General features: G+C 43.4%; 1 protein-coding gene across 1 annotated transcript in view; it reads left to right on the top strand.

Annotated features, from left to right (window-relative positions):
- Positions 1 to 15881, top strand: part of C8A (complement C8 alpha chain) — an 82576-nt gene extending 66695 nt beyond the window's left edge. Inside the window, exons 8-11 of the mRNA XM_055403806.2 lie at positions 2653 to 2784; positions 3908 to 4065; positions 11547 to 11769; positions 15720 to 15881. Of these exons, the coding sequence (XP_055259781.2) occupies positions 2653 to 2784; positions 3908 to 4065; positions 11547 to 11769; positions 15720 to 15871 (665 nt within the window). The 3' untranslated portion in view covers positions 15872 to 15881. The remainder of the gene's footprint in view (positions 1 to 2652; positions 2785 to 3907; positions 4066 to 11546; positions 11770 to 15719) is intronic.
- Positions 15882 to 17507: the final 1626 nt, after the last annotated feature.

Here is a 17507-nt window from a genome sequence, read left to right on the forward strand (position 1 = left end):
TCTCCCAAATTACCCCACCCTCGCCCTCTCCCACAGAGTCAAAAAGACTGCTCCACACATCCAAGTCTCTGCTGTTGTCTCGTATACAGGGTTATCGTTATCCTCTTGCTATATTCCATATATATGTGTTAATATACTGTATTGGTGTTTTTGTTTCTGGCTTACTTCGCTTTGTGTAATAGGCTCCAGTTTCATCCACCTCATTAGAACTAATTCAAATGTATGCTTTTTGATTGCTGAGTAGTACTCCATTGTGTAAATGTACCACAGCTTTCTTATCCATTCGTCTGTGGATGGACATCTAGGTTGCTTCCATGTCCTGGCTATTATAAACAGTGCTGTGATGAACATTGGGGTACATGTGTCTCTTTCAATTCTGGTTTCCTCGGTGTGTATGCCCAGGAGTGGGATTGCTGGGTCGTATGGCAGTTCTATTTCCAGTTTTTTTAAGGAATCTCCACACTGTTCTTCATAGTAGCTGTACTAGTTTGCATTCCCACCAACAGTGTAAGAGGGTTCCCTTTTTTCCACACTCTCTCCAGCATTTATTGCTTGTAGACTTTTGGATAGCAGCCATTCTGACTGGCGTGAAATGATACCTCATTGTGGTTTTAATTTGCATTTCTCTAATTATGAGTGATATTGAGCATCTTTTCATGTGTTTGTTAGCCATCTTTATGTCTTCTTTGGAGAAATGTCTGTTTAGTTCTTTGGCCCATTTTTTGATTGGGTCATTTATTTTTCTGGAATTGAGCTGCAGGAGCTGCTTGTATATTTTTGAGATTAATCCTTTATCAGTTGCTTCATTTGCTATTATTTTCTCCCATTCTGAAGGCTGTCTTTTCACCTTGCTTATAGTTTCCTTTGCTGTGCAGAAGCTTTTGATTTTAATTAGGTCCGATTTGTTTATTTTTGCTTTTATTTCCAATATTCTGGGAGGTGGGTCATGGAGGATCCTGCTGTGACTTATGTCGGAGAGTGTTTTGCCTATGTTCTCCTCTAGGAGTTTTATAGTTTCTGGTCTTACATTTAGATCTTTAATCCATTTTGAGTTTATTTTTGTGTATGGTGTTAGGAAGTGTTCTAGTTTCATTCTTTTACAAGTGGTTGACCAGTTTTCCCAGCACCACTTGTTAAAGAGATTGTCTTTTCTCCATTGAATATTCTTGCCTCCCTTGTCAAAGATAAGGTGTCCAAAGGTGCATGGATTTATCTCTGGGCTTTCTATTTTGTTCCATTGATCTATATTTCTGTCTTTATGCCAGTACCATACTGTCTTGATGACTGTGGCTTTGTAGTAGAGCCTGAAGTCCGGCAGGTTGATTCCCCCAGTTCCATATATAGTAATTTTTTTGTGCATTCATCTAAGTGACTGGGATTTTAATTCATGATTCCTGACTTCTAAGATTCTTTCCATCAGAAGCTGGTACCAAACAACTCTTGGCATTCATTTTCATTCATCAATCATTTATCCTAAGGGTATTTATGGAGATCCTCCTCCATAGCAGACTGACAGAGTGGTAAATAAGATGTCAGTGCTTGACCTCATAGAGTTTAGTTTCATGGGAATGCCAGCAAGTAAACTTGCTGCCCAAAACTCCCTTGAAAATACTGAATCTAATCTTTAGCTTAACTGAATGACAACCTAAATGATTTTTCCTTTGTGGTTGCCAGGATAATACACTGACTAGTTGTAGTTATTTATAGTTGCAGTGAAAAGCAATGATGTGCTGAAAATATAAACTCCAGTTCACAGCCTGCAGAAGACTTTAGCTACAGAGGAAGTTGAACTCTGTAGCAATGGTCAATATCTTGCTGTGGTCTGCTTTTCTAGCCTTATCTTGCCAGTTGACCAAGGGTTGGAAACCCTGATCTGTTCACCTACAGGCTCTGGGATTTGGGGCAAAATGACATCACTCCTTTGAGAATTATGTTCTTCATTTGCAAAATGCAGATTCCTCAGCAGCTCCTCGGATATAGACAGAGGCAGCTAATGTGGGCCTCATGGTTCTCATAGGGTCAGAAGTCACGCGGCCTCCCCAAGGTGATCTATCAATCTTCTGACAGCACCTAGCCTCTCTGAGGTGCAAAAAGGACCTGGGCAAAAAGAATTGGGACACAGATGATCATTCAGGCCCAAACAAAGCACATGGGTATCTTTGAAGAAAGGGGGAAGTGTTCTGATTCAAAAGTGCTTCACAGAAGAAATGGTATTTAAATTGGAGCTTGTGTGGACTTCAGAATGACAGTGAAAAAGGAGAGAGGAAGGGGCAACATATGCAAGATTGGTGCCAATCACGGGCCAGGTACTGCACTAGGCTCAGGGGGTAAAGGAGATTAGACAGCATCACCTTCTCAAGGAGGCCCCGTGGAGAATGTGCCAAGGAAAAGGAACAAGCACTTTTGACCAACTAGCGTGTGCAATCCATATTCCTTCTTATTTCAAGAACATTTGCATTGGGACCGTAGAGAAGAAAACACTGAAACTGAGTTAAAGAACAGGGATTTCAACCTGGATCTCATCGACTCTAAAATAGAAGCTGGTTTTACTACTGTGAGTTGGAGAGCTATGAACTGCTATTATGAGCTGATTGTACATATTCACTGTCTTTCATGTCTCAGCTTTCTGTGTTTCTCTGCTTCCTGTTGCAGGTGTTACCAGCGCTGAAATCAAGAGATGCTTTGGAGTCTCTTTGGGCATTGAGTATGCGTATACAGAGGAGATACAAGTTGGAGGAAGTTTATCATTAGGACCCTGTAAAAAATCTGGAGATGGCAAACTAAGCAAGTATTAATAATGGGCTCCCCCCAGAAGAAGCCAGATTCCTCCTTGGACACATCATCGAGGCATATATATTCTCCTTCCCAATTGATTCCATTTCAGTCGATGGTCACACTATGTATCTGTTGAATACCCCGAACCAATGACCTGTAGTGTCCCTATTTTGAATCCCAACATGGGCTGAGATCACCTTAGAAATGCCTGACTTCCTATTTGTACAACGTCCTAGATTTCAAGCAAAGATCTGAGTAAGAGCTGGGAGGAAAGGCATGTGCAGACAGAATCTGGAAAGTTAACGATTGAGATCAAGTCCCATCAGGTACAGCTCAGAGGAAGGACACAAGTTTGCTGAGAGATAAAAATGTGGTTACCAAGTCCAAGTTCAAAGAATAATTATTAGAGAAAAATTGTGCAAGAATATTTTATAACATCTCCTGGACAGGTCACTATATCATGTATTCACTCATTCATTCAACATGTAATGAGTCATTTTTTCCAGGTGAAAGACACACAAGATGCAAGGATGCTGAAATAGTTTATAACAGATGGATGAGTAGATGAGGGTCAAGTTACTTCCATTGCACTGGGCTACTCATCTCAGGGTGTTAAGTTAAATACTTCTCGGTTGCCTTTCCCTCCTCCCTCCATTTACCTGCCAAGATTTATCCATTCTTCTAGGTAACTGACTTTTTACCTGACCACCTCCCCACTCCTACTGTAGATCTGACCACATCTTTCTCTGAACCCCTACTGAGAAATCAGTTATAACACCTATAATATTTGATTGAAGCTATTTGGCATATAGTAAGCACGAAGCAAACATTTGGCTTGTAAATGAGTACATGAATCAATCAATCATCATCCATTTTTCCATCTTCTCCCTCCTCCATGTTGGGTTGAGCTGTCTTCCCAGGGCCTGCTCTAATCCAAAGGATGAGTTGATTTCCAAGTGTTGGGACTTCTTTTCTGCCTCATCCTGCTAGTTAATTGAGCAAGGTAGAAAACTGGGAGACAGCTCTAAGGAGAGTACTTAAACTCCGTTTCAAATCTCATTTAGTGGAGCTTGCTAACTGGTCCTTTGGCATCTAAGGAAATGGGCTAACGTGATTATTCTCTTGATGGTAGCTGACAACAAGAAGGCCATGGGAGTGGAAGACTTCATTTCTCGGGTGCGCGGTGGCAGTTCTGGCTGGGGAGGTGGCTTGACACAAGACAGCAGCATGATTACGTACCGTTCCTGGGGGAGGTCATTAAAGTATAATCCTGCTGTTATTGATTTTGAGGTAAGTCTTTTCGCAGTTGAAGAAACTCTAGGTCCACAAGGAATGAAAGTGAAGCAGACCAGATCATTTTATATTTCTTATTATGAGTCCATCAAAAAATAAGATTAAATGTAACGGCACGCTGAACTGGTGGCCTTATCCAAGCCTGACTACAGGGATGTGTGACCTATATGCAAGCCGCAGGAGAGCTGGGGTCACAAGCTTACTATCTGGTTAGGGTCTAGTGTTAGACTAGTAGTACTAGAATTTCTTCAGGAATAGGCCACCTTATAAAAAAAAAGCACTAGTCACATTTATATATAAAAAACTTTAAAAATCACATCTGTTAAGTTGGATGTTGGCAAACTTTTTTCTGTAAGGAGCAGACAGTAAATACTTTAGGTTTCTAGGCTATATACAGTTTCTTTCATACAAGTTCTTTTTCTCCAATTTTGTAAAAATGTTAAAGTCATTCTTAGCTCAAAGGCCATACGAAAACAAGCTGTGGGCTTAGTGTGATTTCAAGCTATAGTCTGCTACCCCTGCTCTAAATGATCTCATCACAATGACCTCTAGCACAGATAGGATTCTCCCCATTGAAAAGATTAGGAAATTGAGGTTCCAAGTCATCAAGGGAATCATTTAGGGTCACAGAGCCCATAAGTGGAAGTACCTGGATCCAAGACCTCTGGACTTCATGTCCAGTTCTCTCTTCCCTCTATTCTAGCACCTTCCTTAAAGCCATTGTTCTCAGCCACTGGGGTCAATTTTTCTCCCCCAGGATACATTGGGCAATATCTGAAGACATTTTTGCTTGTAACATCTGAGAAGATGCTATTGGCACCTAGGGGCCAGAAGCCAGGGAGGCTACTAAACACGCCCCAATGCACAGGGCATCCCCCAGAGCAAGGAAACACCTGGCTGCTGGTGCTAACAGTCCCAAAATTGAGAAAGCTTGCCTTAAATCTCTAACCCCACAAAGGAGGTAAAGTTGAATTCAAACTGTAAAGCAAGTGAATTGTTCCACTAGTATCATCACACTATTCAATTCACATGCAAGAAAACCCAATACTGTCTTTTGGGAGAGATAGCTTGAGTTTAGGGTGAAGAAAATGTAGGCCATTAGAAAATGAGAGTTGCATTTTGGGGCTTTTATTTATTTATTTTTTGCATAATTTCAAGGAAAACACTTTATTTTTTTTTAATTGGAGGCTAATTATTTTACAATATTATATTGGTTGGTTTTGCCATACATTGACATGAATCCGCCCCGGGTGTACATGAGATCCCCTTCCTGAACCTCCCTCCCACCTCCCTCCTCCCCTTATCCTCCCGCTGGGTCATCCCCGCATAGCAGCCCCATGCATCGACCCTGAACTGGTGATTCATTTCACATATGATAATATACATGTTTCAATGCCATTCTCCAAAATCATCCCACCCTCACCCTCTCCCACAGAGTCCCAAAGACTGTTCTATACATCTGTGTCTCTTTTGCTGTCTCGTATACAGGGTTATAATTTGCATCTTTCTATATTCCATATATATGCGTTAGTATACTGTATTGGTGTTTTTCTTTCTGGCTTACTTCACTCTGTATAATAGGCTCCAGTTTCATCCACCTCATTAGAACTGGTTCAAATGCATTCTTTTTAATGGCTGAGTAATACTCCATTGTGTATATGTACCACAGCTTTCTTATCCATTCGTCTGCAGATGGACATCTAGGTTGCTTCCATGTCCTGGCTATTATAAACAGTGTTGCGATGAACATTGGAGTACATGTGTCTCTTTCAATTCTGGTTTCCTCGGTGTGTATGCCCAGGAGTGCGATTGCTGGATCATATGGCAGTTCTATTTCCAGTTTTTTGAGGAATCTCCACACTGTTCTCCATAGTGGCTGTACTAGTTTGCATTCCCACCAACAGTGTAAGAGGGTTCCCTTTTCTCCACACCCTCTCCAGCATTTATTGCATGTAGACTTTTGGATAGCAGCCATTCTGACTGGTGTGAAATGGTATCTCATTGTGGTTTTGATTTGCATTTCTCTGATTATGAGGGATGTTGAGCATTTTTTCATGTGTTTGTTAGCCATCTTCATGTCTTCTTTGGAGAAATGTCTGTTTAGTTCTTTGGCCGATTTTCTGATTCGGTCATTTATTTTTCTGGAATTGAGCTGCAGGAGCTGCTTGTATATTTTGGAGATTAATCCTTTATCAGTTGCTTCATTTGCTATTATTTTCTCCCATTCTGAAGGCTGTCTTTTCACCTTGCTTATAGTTTTCTTTGCTATGCAGTAGCTTTTGATTTTAATTAGGTCCCATTTGTTTATTTTTGCTTTTATTTCCAATATTCTGGGAGGTGAGTCTTGGAGGATCCTGCTGTGATTTATGTCAGAGAGTGTTTTGCCTACATTCTCCTCTAGGAGTTTTATAGAATCTGGTCTTACATTAAGCTCTCTAATCCATTTTGAGTTTATTTTGGTGTCTGGTATTAGGAAGTGTTCTAGTTTCATTCTTTTACAAGTGGCTGACCAGTTTTCCCAGCACCACTTGTTAAAGAGACTGTCTTTTCTCCATTTTATATTCTTGCCTCCTTTGTCAAAGATGAGGTGTCCATAGGTACGTGGATTTATCTCTGGGCTTTCTATTTTGTTCCATTGATCTATATTTCTGTCTTTATGCCAGTACCATACTGTCTTGATGACTGTGGCTTTGTAGTAGAGCCTGAAGTACGGCAGGTTAATTTCCCCAGTTCCATTCTTCTTCCTCAAGATTGCTTTGGCTATTCGAGGTTTTTTGTATTTCCATACAAATTGTGAGATTATTTGTTCTAGTTCTGTGAAAAATATCGTTGGTAGCTTGATTGGGATTGCATTGAATGTATAAATTACTTTGGGTAGTATACTCATTTTTACAATATTTATTCTTCCAATCCACGAACACGGTATATTTCTCCATCTATTAGTGTCCTCTTTGATTACTTTCACTAGTGTTTTATAGTTTTCTATGTACAAGTCTTTTGTTCCCTTAGGTAGATATATTCCTAAGTATTTAATTCTTTTCGTTGCAACAGTGAATGGAATAGTTTCCTTAATTTCTCTTTCTATTTTCTCATTATTAGTGTATAGGAATGCAAGGGATTTCTGTGTGTTGATTTTATACCCTGCAACTTTACTGTATTCATTGATTAGCTCTAGTAGTTTTCTGGTAGAGTCTTTAGGGTTTTCTGTGTAGAGGATCATGTCATCGGTGAACAGTGAAAGTTTTACTTCTTCTTTTCCAATTTGTATTCCTTTTATGTCTTTTTCTGCTCTGACTGCTGTAGCCAAAACTTCCAGAACTATGTTGAATAGTAGCGGTGAGAGTGGGCACCCTTGTCTTGTTCCTGACTTTAGGGGAAATGCTTTCAGTTTTTCACCATTGAGGATAATGTTTGCTGTGGGTTTGTCATATATAGCTTTTATTATATTGAGGTATGTCCCTTCTATTCCCACTTTCTGGAGGGTTTTTTTAATCATAAATGGATGTTGAATTTTGTCGAAGGCTTTCTCTGCATCTATTGAGATAATCATATGATTTTTATGTTTCAGTTTGTTAATATGGTGTATTACGTTGATTGATTTGCGGATATTGAAGAATCCTTGCATTCCTGGGATAAAGCCCACTTGGTCATGATGTATGATCTTCTTAATGTGTTGTTGGATTCTGATTGCTAGAATTTTGTTAAGGACTTTTGCATCTATGTTCATGGGCTTTAAATAAAATATTATTGTCTTCTTGCCCATTTTTCCTGACCTTTGCTCATTTTCTACGTATAGTTTAAAATTCCAGGTGTAGACACAGTCCTTCTCTTTAAAATATATACAAACAGTTAAACCTAAAAATCTATTACAACACCCTCTTTTCTATGAAGAAAGAGGTCAGATGGATTAACCTTGATTTCATTTCTTCTCCAATAAGTAAGGGACCATTTTCATGCACCTGTAATTCACATAGGGTCTGAAAATTGCTATCATCAAGCTATTAGTGATTTGGGCAAAACTGTAAAATTGATATCAGGAGTAATATATCAACTTTCATGGGCAAGAGGTAAGCTCTTTGGTTGCTTTGAGCGAAACTTCCAAGGGGAAGACTGATGTGCATGATTTGGAGAAGACCCAATACTGCCTTTTGGGAGAGAGAACTTGGGTTTGGAGTAAAAAAGACGTAGTTTGGCTTATGGATCAGCCACCTTTTGGATGTGTGTGTGTGTGACCTTGGATGAGTTACTTCATTTTCTGAGGCTCAGGGTTCTGCTCTGTAACATGGGGAAAGTAAAATGTTACGTCTCAAGGTTAGGGAGAGAGACGTCAGTACTCAGTGAAGTCAGATGAGGAGGCAGGTTTGTGGAGGTTAAGGAAACTGGCCAAATCTCAGAACTAGAAAATGGCACAGTCCAACTGGAGCCAAGACTGACTGATTCTAATGCTCAGGATCTCTTCACAACCCATGATGACCCCTGGAAGTTTGAATACGATGCATGAGGCTGTTGGCAGGTCATAGAGCAGGGGATTGATGCAACTAAAGCTGTGCTTTAAAACAAAAATGCTCAGAGACAGACAGACAGATAGACAATCAGACTACAAACATGGAGGGGAGGCCAGTTAGAGAGTTGTTTGGAACTTGATGCTCAGAGTGGAAAGAGTCTTTTCCACTTGCATATTCCCAGAGCTTTAGTTCAGTTCAGTTCAGTTCAGTTGCTCAGTCGTGTCCGACTCTCCGTGACCCCATGAATCACAGCATGCCAGGGCTCCCTGTCCATCACCAACTCCCGGAGTTCACTCAAACTCATGTCCACAGAGTCGGTGATGCCATCCAGCCATCTCATTCTCTGTTGTCCCCTTCTCCTCCCGCCCCCAACCTTTCCCAGCATCAGAGTCTTTTCCAGTGAGTCAACTCGTCGCATGAGATGGCCAAAGTACTGCAGTTTCAGCTTTAGCATCAGTCCTTCCAATGAACACCCAGGACTGATCTCCTTTAGAATGGACTGGTTGGATCTCCTTGCAGTCCAAGGGACTCTCAAGAGTCTTCTCCAACACCACAGTTCAAAAGCATCAATTCTTCGGCGATCAGCTTTCTTCACAGTCCAACTCCCACATCCATACATGACCACGGGAAAAACCATTGCCTTCACTAGAAGGACCCTGGTTGGCAAAGTAATGTCTCTGCTTTTTAATATACTATCAAGGTTGGTCATAACTTTCCTTCCAAGGAGTAAGCATCTTTTAATTTCATGGCTGCAGTCAGCATCTGCAGTGATTTTGGAGCCCAGAAAAATAAAGTCTGACACAGTTTCCACTGTTTTTCCATCTAATTCCCATGAAGTGAAGGGACCAGATGCCATGATCTTTGTTTTCTGAATGTTGAGCTTCAAGCCAACCTTTTCACTCTCCTCTTTCCCTTTCATCAAGAGGCTTTTTAGTTCCTCTTCACTTTCTGCCATAAGGGTGGTGTCATCTGCATATCTGAGGTGATTGATTTAGCAGTGTCTATTTATGGCAGGTGCTTAGACTGAGTGAACACAGGAATCATGCATGTGATGATGTTGTTATATACATTATTATATGCTGTTATTTTATAGTGTGTTATATCATACTACTTTCCTTCTCTGATTTTTTTTTTCATTTGTAAAATGGGAACAAGACTGTTGCCATTAGCTTTCAAGCTCTAACATTTTAAGAATCATTTCCCCAATATTCTTCCATCTTTAAGTCCCACCAGCTCTTCCACACCCTCGTCTTGAGGATTCAGGGAATAGAAAGGAGAGATGGAGGTCTGAGTTCTGGGCTCCCCCGGAAGGTCAAAGGGAAGCTGCCCAACGGTCCTGGCTTTCTCTGGAACTAAGAGTCATATTTATCCAGGGCACTCCATTCTGCACCAATTTCCTAACAGTAGGAACAAATTCCCTGCACTTCCAGTAATGGTCTTTTCCCCTTGGCTGGGGGCCCAGCCAATACCAACATGACCAGCCTGGTGACCTCAGCCTCGGCCCCTGGTCACAGGACAAGGTTCGTTTGCCACAGGTCTTTCTGTACACATTTCCAGGAACCCACTCAAAGCATGGCGAGTGCCCTTACTGACCTCTGATTCTTGAGAAGTAAGTTTGCTCCAGTGGGGTGCAGTCCCATCTCAGAATGGCTCTGTGACCTTGGCAAATCCTTCCTCTCTCAGCTCCTCAGGTTCCTCTCCTGTAAAATGAGAGACCTGGGAAAGAGTTTTCATGTTATGTTTATCTGTTTAAAAAATAGTGTTACAAGCATATTGAAGATAACCATATATACATGCAGTTTAAAACATGGTTTTTTTTTACTATCATCACACCTAATAAAAATGGTGCTTTATTTTATACTGTTCTCCCTCTTTGCAATGGCATCTCACATTCATTATTTCCTTAGATCCTCATGTGAATTTTAAGTAGGTTATTATTCCCATTTTATAGATAATGGGGCTCAAGCTTAGGAGGGGCAGTTCTGGGCCACACAGCTGAGAAGTGAGCAGCATTCATTTAAGTGTGACTGTGTGATAGCCCTTCCCTATCTTTCAACTCTAATCCTCTTGATAAACCAGGACTATAGGACTATTGCTCTCACTTTACAGATGTCCCATCACACAGCTAGAAGCAGAGCTGGGATTGGAAGCCAGATTTTCCAGCCCCAGATTCAATGCTCTCTGGTCTATCTACTACTTTCCAAGCAGGGGTTGACCACCCTTTCCCCACTAGGGGATATCTAGCAATGTCAGAAAACAGTTTTGGTTTTCATGGCTAGAAGATGCTATCGGCACCTGGTAGGTAGAAGCCAGCAATGCTGCTAATGATCATACAATGCACAGGCCGGCCTGTCCCTGCCAATAAAGAATTATTCAGCTGGAGATGCAATAGTGCTGAGGCTGAGAAACCCTGGACTACATTCTTGCCTAGAATGGGCTACAGCAAATATAAAACAACCCCAGCATACACACAGGCAAACCCCACACTCACACCATTAGGGGTTGTGCTCAGCAGTGGCAACACAACTGCCTATCAAGAACTTTATTAATCCCTGCATTGAAGGCTGACAATAAAGCATACTCACAGACATGTAAGTACTTTATACTCTTCCGGACTCCTAAGAATGCTGGAGAGGGTGGATGAGTTGGCACAGATAGCTTTTGGGTTCTTGCCTTCCTCTGGGATCTGGGTACCATAGGTTTCAAAGTTATGTAGCTCCATGTTCAGCATGGTCTATTGTGTGTGGTCCTGAGCTGGTCACTCAAACCCTCTTAGACTCTGTTTCTTCATCCACGGCCTGGGAAACCCAATACCCGCTTTACAGAGTGGCTGCTTGGATCTAATGCAGCAGGATAATCTGGATCTGTGCCTGGCATGCAGCAGGCCTTCCCGAGGCTTGATGACCAGTTCTTGGGCTCTGGGAAGCTGTACAGAGCCCAGGGTATAGCCCTCTCATCTCTCTGTGCCCACAGATGAGGCCGATCCATGAGATACTGCGGCACACGAACCTGGGATCCCTGGAGACCAAGCGCCAGAACATGCGTCGGGCCCTGGACCAGTACCTGATGGAATTCAATGCATGCCGCTGTGGGCCCTGCTTCAACAATGGGGAGCCCATCCTTGAGGGTACCAGCTGCAAGTGTCAATGCCCTGTGGGTCGCCAGGGCTTTGCCTGTGAGCAAATGCAGTCAGAGGGTAAGGCCCACGCATCCTCACTCAGCTTCTAGCCTACTCCAGCTCAGAAGGCTCTTGGGGTTCCCAGCCTCTCTGCTCTGTGCCCTCTTGCCACTGCTTTAGGAACCCACATTCTGAGCTCTATGACTGACCCCCTGCGTTTACCAGTTCTTTGCTCTATCCCTGCCATCAGGACGCTCTTTCAGATGAGAACAGTTTTAGACCGAGGCGTATATGGACAACAGGACTCATTTCTGGAGGGATGTATTCATTTCTGAAGGCTGCATAACAAAGTATCGAAAACTGGGTGACTTATAGCAATAGAAATTTACTGTCTCAGACTTCTAGAAATTAGAAATCCCATTCTGGGTGTACTGGCCAGGCTGCTTTCTTCTGGAGGCTCCATGGGGGAATCTGTTCTTTCTCCTAGCCTCAGGCACTTATCAGCAACACTAAGCATTCTTGGCTTGTAGCTACACCATTCCAGTCTCTGCCACTGTCTTCACATGGTGTTCTCCATTCTACATCTCTGTTTTCTTATAGAAACACTAATCATTGGACTAGGACCTACCCTAATCCAACATGACAACATATTAACTTGATTTTATCTTCAAAGACCCTATATCCAAATACGGTAACATTTGCAGGTAATGGTGTTGAATATCAACCTATCTTTTGAGGGACATTATTTAATCCACTACAAGGGATAAGTAGGTTGTCATGACTAAAAACAAGCTTGGGGCAAGTAATGTAATGCTTAAGGTTTCAAAGTTAAACTTATTAAGCTGCAACACAAAGCAACTGCATCAGAAAAGAAGTTTCTCAAATGAGGGTCCAAGTCCCTTAAAGATGAAGTCTAGAGACCTGCGTGTGAATCTCAGCTATTTCACTAACTTACTGATATGCTGATAATCATTTCTTCTTTCTGGGACCCATCTTTCTCATCTATGTTTCCATTTGAGCTTCAAGAATCTCTATGCATGTTTTAATCCCTAAGCTTCCAATTTTTCCATGTATACTTGTACACAGAATTATGGCAAAAATATGGGCTACCAAATCAATGTATAAATCAATCTCATTTGACAACTGCAATGATGAAAACGTAAAGAAAAATAATTCTGGAAGGGTCTATCTAAGGTTATCTACAAAACAAACTATCGAGGCACTGGGTAGATGGGATAGGAGCCTGGTTTTAGAGTGAGATGACGGTGGGTAACAATTTTATTGATGGGAGACTTGTTCTAAATGGGAGGCAAGATAACAGAGCTATGGTGTCAAATAGGCCTTCACATCCCAGTGGGGCTAATTTTCATTTTGGGCAGGTGTCCCCTGTAAAGTGGGGATGATGTTGATACCTGCATCACAGTTGTGATGAGGATTAAACTAGCTAATTTGTGGGGCAAGCTCAGTTCCAGTAAGAAAGAAGAAGAGAGAACTCTACTGGTAGATGATCTGTTCTGAGTTGGAGCTGCATCTAAATCCCTCCTTTGCGGGCTAAAGGGAATATAAATGGGGTCCCAACAAGCTGCCTATATGCTATAGGAAGAATTCCAAGAGGGGTAAGCCAAGATGTGAGCCAATTCCAGAGTCCTTATTGAAGGAAGATGCAGAGAACAAAACCCAAGCAGAACAATTACATGGGCCAACCTGGTACAGTTTCCTCATGGGAGCTGGAAAAAACGAAACTGCCAGCTAGGTATGTAAGTTGGGAGATACACAGAAAATCATGCAGGATTGATACTGCCCAGATCCAGAGCCCAGGGATTTCTTAACTTTTCAAGCAGAGTTTGGACTGCATTTCAGCTCCCATTTGCCTCATTAGCCAGGCAACTTTCCAGAGGAACCAAAGGTCAGTGAACAGAAAGAATAAAAAATTCTGCACTAGGCACTATTGCAACACTTCAAGGGCATGAACTCCTTTATCCCCCCAAGAATGTGATGTTGTCACTGTTGAGTTGCTAAATTCTGTCTGAATCTTTGCGACTCCAGGGACTGCAGCAAGCCAGGCTTCCCTGTCCTTCAGTATCTCCTGGAGTTTGCTCAAATTCATATTCATTGAGTCAGTGACGCTTTATCATCCCAGTTCACAGATGAGGATACAGGGGCAGAAAGAAGGTGAAATAACTTGCTGGGTCATCTATTTGGGGACAGTCAGAGCCAGCGTTTGGACCCAGATGATCTGATGTTAGAACCCAGGCTCCTAACTGTTACATTCTATTAAATTACATTCTAAGACAGGGGTCCCCAACCTTCTGGCTGCGCACCTGTAGGTGGCATTAGATTAGAAATAAAAATGCACAAAAAATGCAATGCGCTCAAATCATCCTGAAACCATCTCCCCTGCCCCCCGGTCTATGGAAAACTATCTTCTGTGAAACTGGTCCCTGGTGCCAAAAAGGCTGGGAACTACTGTCCTAAGAATCAGGACATGTGGGGAATAAGGGCAGAGAGTCTGAGATGAGTACACTGACTATCACTCTGGGGAGTGGACAGGGAGGATATGGTCCAAGTGCTGGTTATAAGGTGACCTGGTCTAAAAGAACAGATGTCGGCTCTATCTGGATAATCAGAATCAGAGCATGTCAAGGGCCCCTAGTGCTAGGGACTGGTTTGGATTCCTATCCACACAGCATAGAGCAAAGGGAACAGGAGGTGTGGACTACCGAGATGCCTCGCCAATGATCCAGTGCTGGGCTTGGTGGTGACCATGCTGAGTCACATGAACCATGGTGGGCACTGGCGAAGGGGGACATGATAATAATGACCTAAGGGGTGGCAGGGCACAGAGCGCTGGGTCCTCCTCACAGCCCTGTTTTTCCAGCAAGATTGCATTCAGTCAGTGGCATTCAGCTCATGGGGGTTCCCTTAGCCTTGTTCTAAGCAGGGTATGGAACTTAAGTGGCCGTGAGGCTATCAGACTGAACTTTCAGCCAGACAGAGATCAATCTGGCAAGGAAATCTAAGGCTGGGGAATAAGCCACCATGGAGACCCACTGACGGAGGGCCCGAGGGATTTTCCCAGCAAATCTTTGCCTGTAGGGACCAAGCCGCAGAGGTGGGAGGAATAGAGAACCCTGCTGTGTCTACCCCACCAGGGAGTATAATTACAGAGCTGGAAGGGACTTGTAGATAATCTAATCCAATGATATTCACATTGGGATCTGACGAAGCCTGGGGTCTCCTAGGGGCTGCCCCAGGGGAGCAGGGCAAACCTAATAGACACCCCAGCTTCAAATAGGACAGCTTCACTTTCATCTGACTTCCATGCCGGGTCCCATCCAAGATTTCATTTAAGAAAAAAAGAAAAACAGTAATGAAAAAAGTTATGATGGAAAAACCCCACTGGATGAATCCATCCTTTTCCTTTATAGAGGTGAAAACTCAGGCTAAGAGAGGAGATGGGCTGGTCCAGAGGCATATAGACAATGGAACGCAGCAGTCCCAGGCTGGAGGGATTGTGTAAGCTGGGTTTCCAGAGACAGTGCATGTTCAGCACATGGGTTCTGATGCTCTGTGCAGAGAATCTATCAACCACTGAGACTCCATCAGAGACCGAGGGGGTTGGTTTTTGAACCCTCATTTAAAAGCCCAGTAATCCTTTCCCTAGGGATGTCTGGCTGGCCTTTGTCTGTGAAGCCCCAGCTGGGACGAGCTCCCTCTCTGCACACACTTCAGTGGCTTGGAGTCATTCTTCCAGAGGCACACGCCTCCATGCCTCTCTGCTATCCATCTTCCATGGAACCGCGGGTTCCAATTTCATGAGATGGGCTCCCAGTGGCCTCTTCTCACTCCACCCAGAGTTTCAAATTAAGTGTGAGGCAGCGAGCACAGAGGTCTTGGTTGGCTACACCCAGGCATTTCCCCAAGGAGAGCTTATAAACCACTCTAGGGTGGTGGGATGGGCTTCACTCTTCACCATCCGGGCTGCTGCTGGTATGCTAACTTTGTTCCACGGGAAATCATCCATGCAGGAGCTAAGGCGGATGGTCGTTGGAGCTGCTGGAGCTCCTGGTCTGCCTGCAGATCGGGCACCCAGGAAAGGAGGAGAGAGTGTAACAATCCTGCACCCCAGAATGGAGGTGCCTCGTGTCCAGGCCACAGGGTGCAGACCCAGGCGTGCTGAGTGCCTCCGGGCACAGGCTGGAGCGGGGACAGGGGATGTCACTGCTTGCGCTGACCAATGGATACAGACCTCACTCAGCTGACAGAAGATACCCATCAGCATGGACTTTTTCTTTGTCCTGGACCAGACTGTGCCATCAACAACCAATTATTCTATCACCCACATAACTCAGTCAAAGCTGGGTACTGAGAGGGTTAGCTGCTCATGGCACTTTGGATCATCCAAAAAGAAAAGAAAAGGAACCATCTCCATCCATGTCTTAGAGGAACTTTTTAGGATGGTGGAGGGACAAGGCAGGCAGATACTTTTGAAACCATCAATTACCAATAAAACAAAGTACCATGAGAATGATCTCAGTTCTTTGATAACATTTGTTCATTTGTAGAAACATTATTCGTTTGCAAGATAAGAAGACATACTGAAACAAAGAGAAAAATTAAAGACTGACTCAAGTTCCTTTACTTTCCTTCACTGGGACTCAACATGTTCTAGTATTCTTTCAATTAATCTCTCGTGTTTGCTTGAGTTCTTCCCAGAAGAAGAACCATTCTCCCACTTATTTTCTCACTATTTTCTCACACTAGTCTTTTCCTTCATTGCCTTTTTCACAATTAGTAATTATCTATTGGATCCCACATTTCCTATGACTATTTATGACCTCTCTCCCCATGGATGGTAATCTGGAAGGCAGGGGTCAGCTTTGTCTCATTCAGCACTGTGTCCCCAGAGGTCAGGGCTGTGCCTTGAATTGCAGGGAATTAACAAGCACCTGTGGGTGAAGTGAGGGACTGAACTAAGAGTCACTTCAGAAATATGATTTCTCCTCCATTCCCAGAGTGGAGTATGAAATCCATGCATCTGCCAGGCACCCTGGGCTTCCCTTCAGATTCAGCTAGTAAAGAATCCACCTGCAATGCAGGAGACTTGGGTTCGATGCCTGGGTTGGGAAGATACCCAAGAGAAGGGAACGGCTACCCACTCCAGTATTCTGGCCTGGAGAATTCCATGGACTGTAGAGTCCATGGGGTCGCAGAGTCGGACACGACGGAGTGACTTTCACAGTGCTGTGAACTTGCCCACTTGTGGAAGAGCCAGTCATTATCAGCCTGCCTCACTGTCCCCACAGTATTCCAATCAGTCCTCAAAGAGAGAACACGGGTGCTGCACGGGCTTTTCTGTTGACCCAAAGATTGTGAACTGCTTGAAGGTAAAACTTGCCCTCTCAGTTCAGTTCAGTTCAGTTCAGTCGCTCAGTCGTGCCCGACTCTCTGCGACCCCATGAATCACAGCACACCAGGCCTCCCTGTCCATCACCAACTCCCGGAGTTCACTCAAACTCATGTCCACAGAGTCGGTGATGCCATCCAGCCATCTCATTCTCGGTCGTTCCCTTCTCCTCCGGCCCCCCAACCTTTCCCAGCATCAGAGTCTTTTCCAGTGAGTCAACTCATTGCATGAGGTGGCCAAAGTATTGCAGTTTCAGCTTTAGCATCAGTCCTTCCAATGAACACCCAGGATCGGTCTCCCTTAGAATGGACTGGTTGGATCTCCTTGCAGTACAAGGGACTCTCAAGAGTCTTCTCCAACACCACAGTTCAAAAGCATCAACTCTTCGGCGATCAGCCTTCTTCACAGT

This window comes from Moschus berezovskii, chromosome 4 (assembly GCF_049115385.1).
Source record: "Moschus berezovskii isolate FMDL1 chromosome 4, NW_MosBer_1.0, whole genome shotgun sequence".
NCBI lineage: Eukaryota > Metazoa > Chordata > Mammalia > Artiodactyla > Moschidae > Moschus > Moschus berezovskii.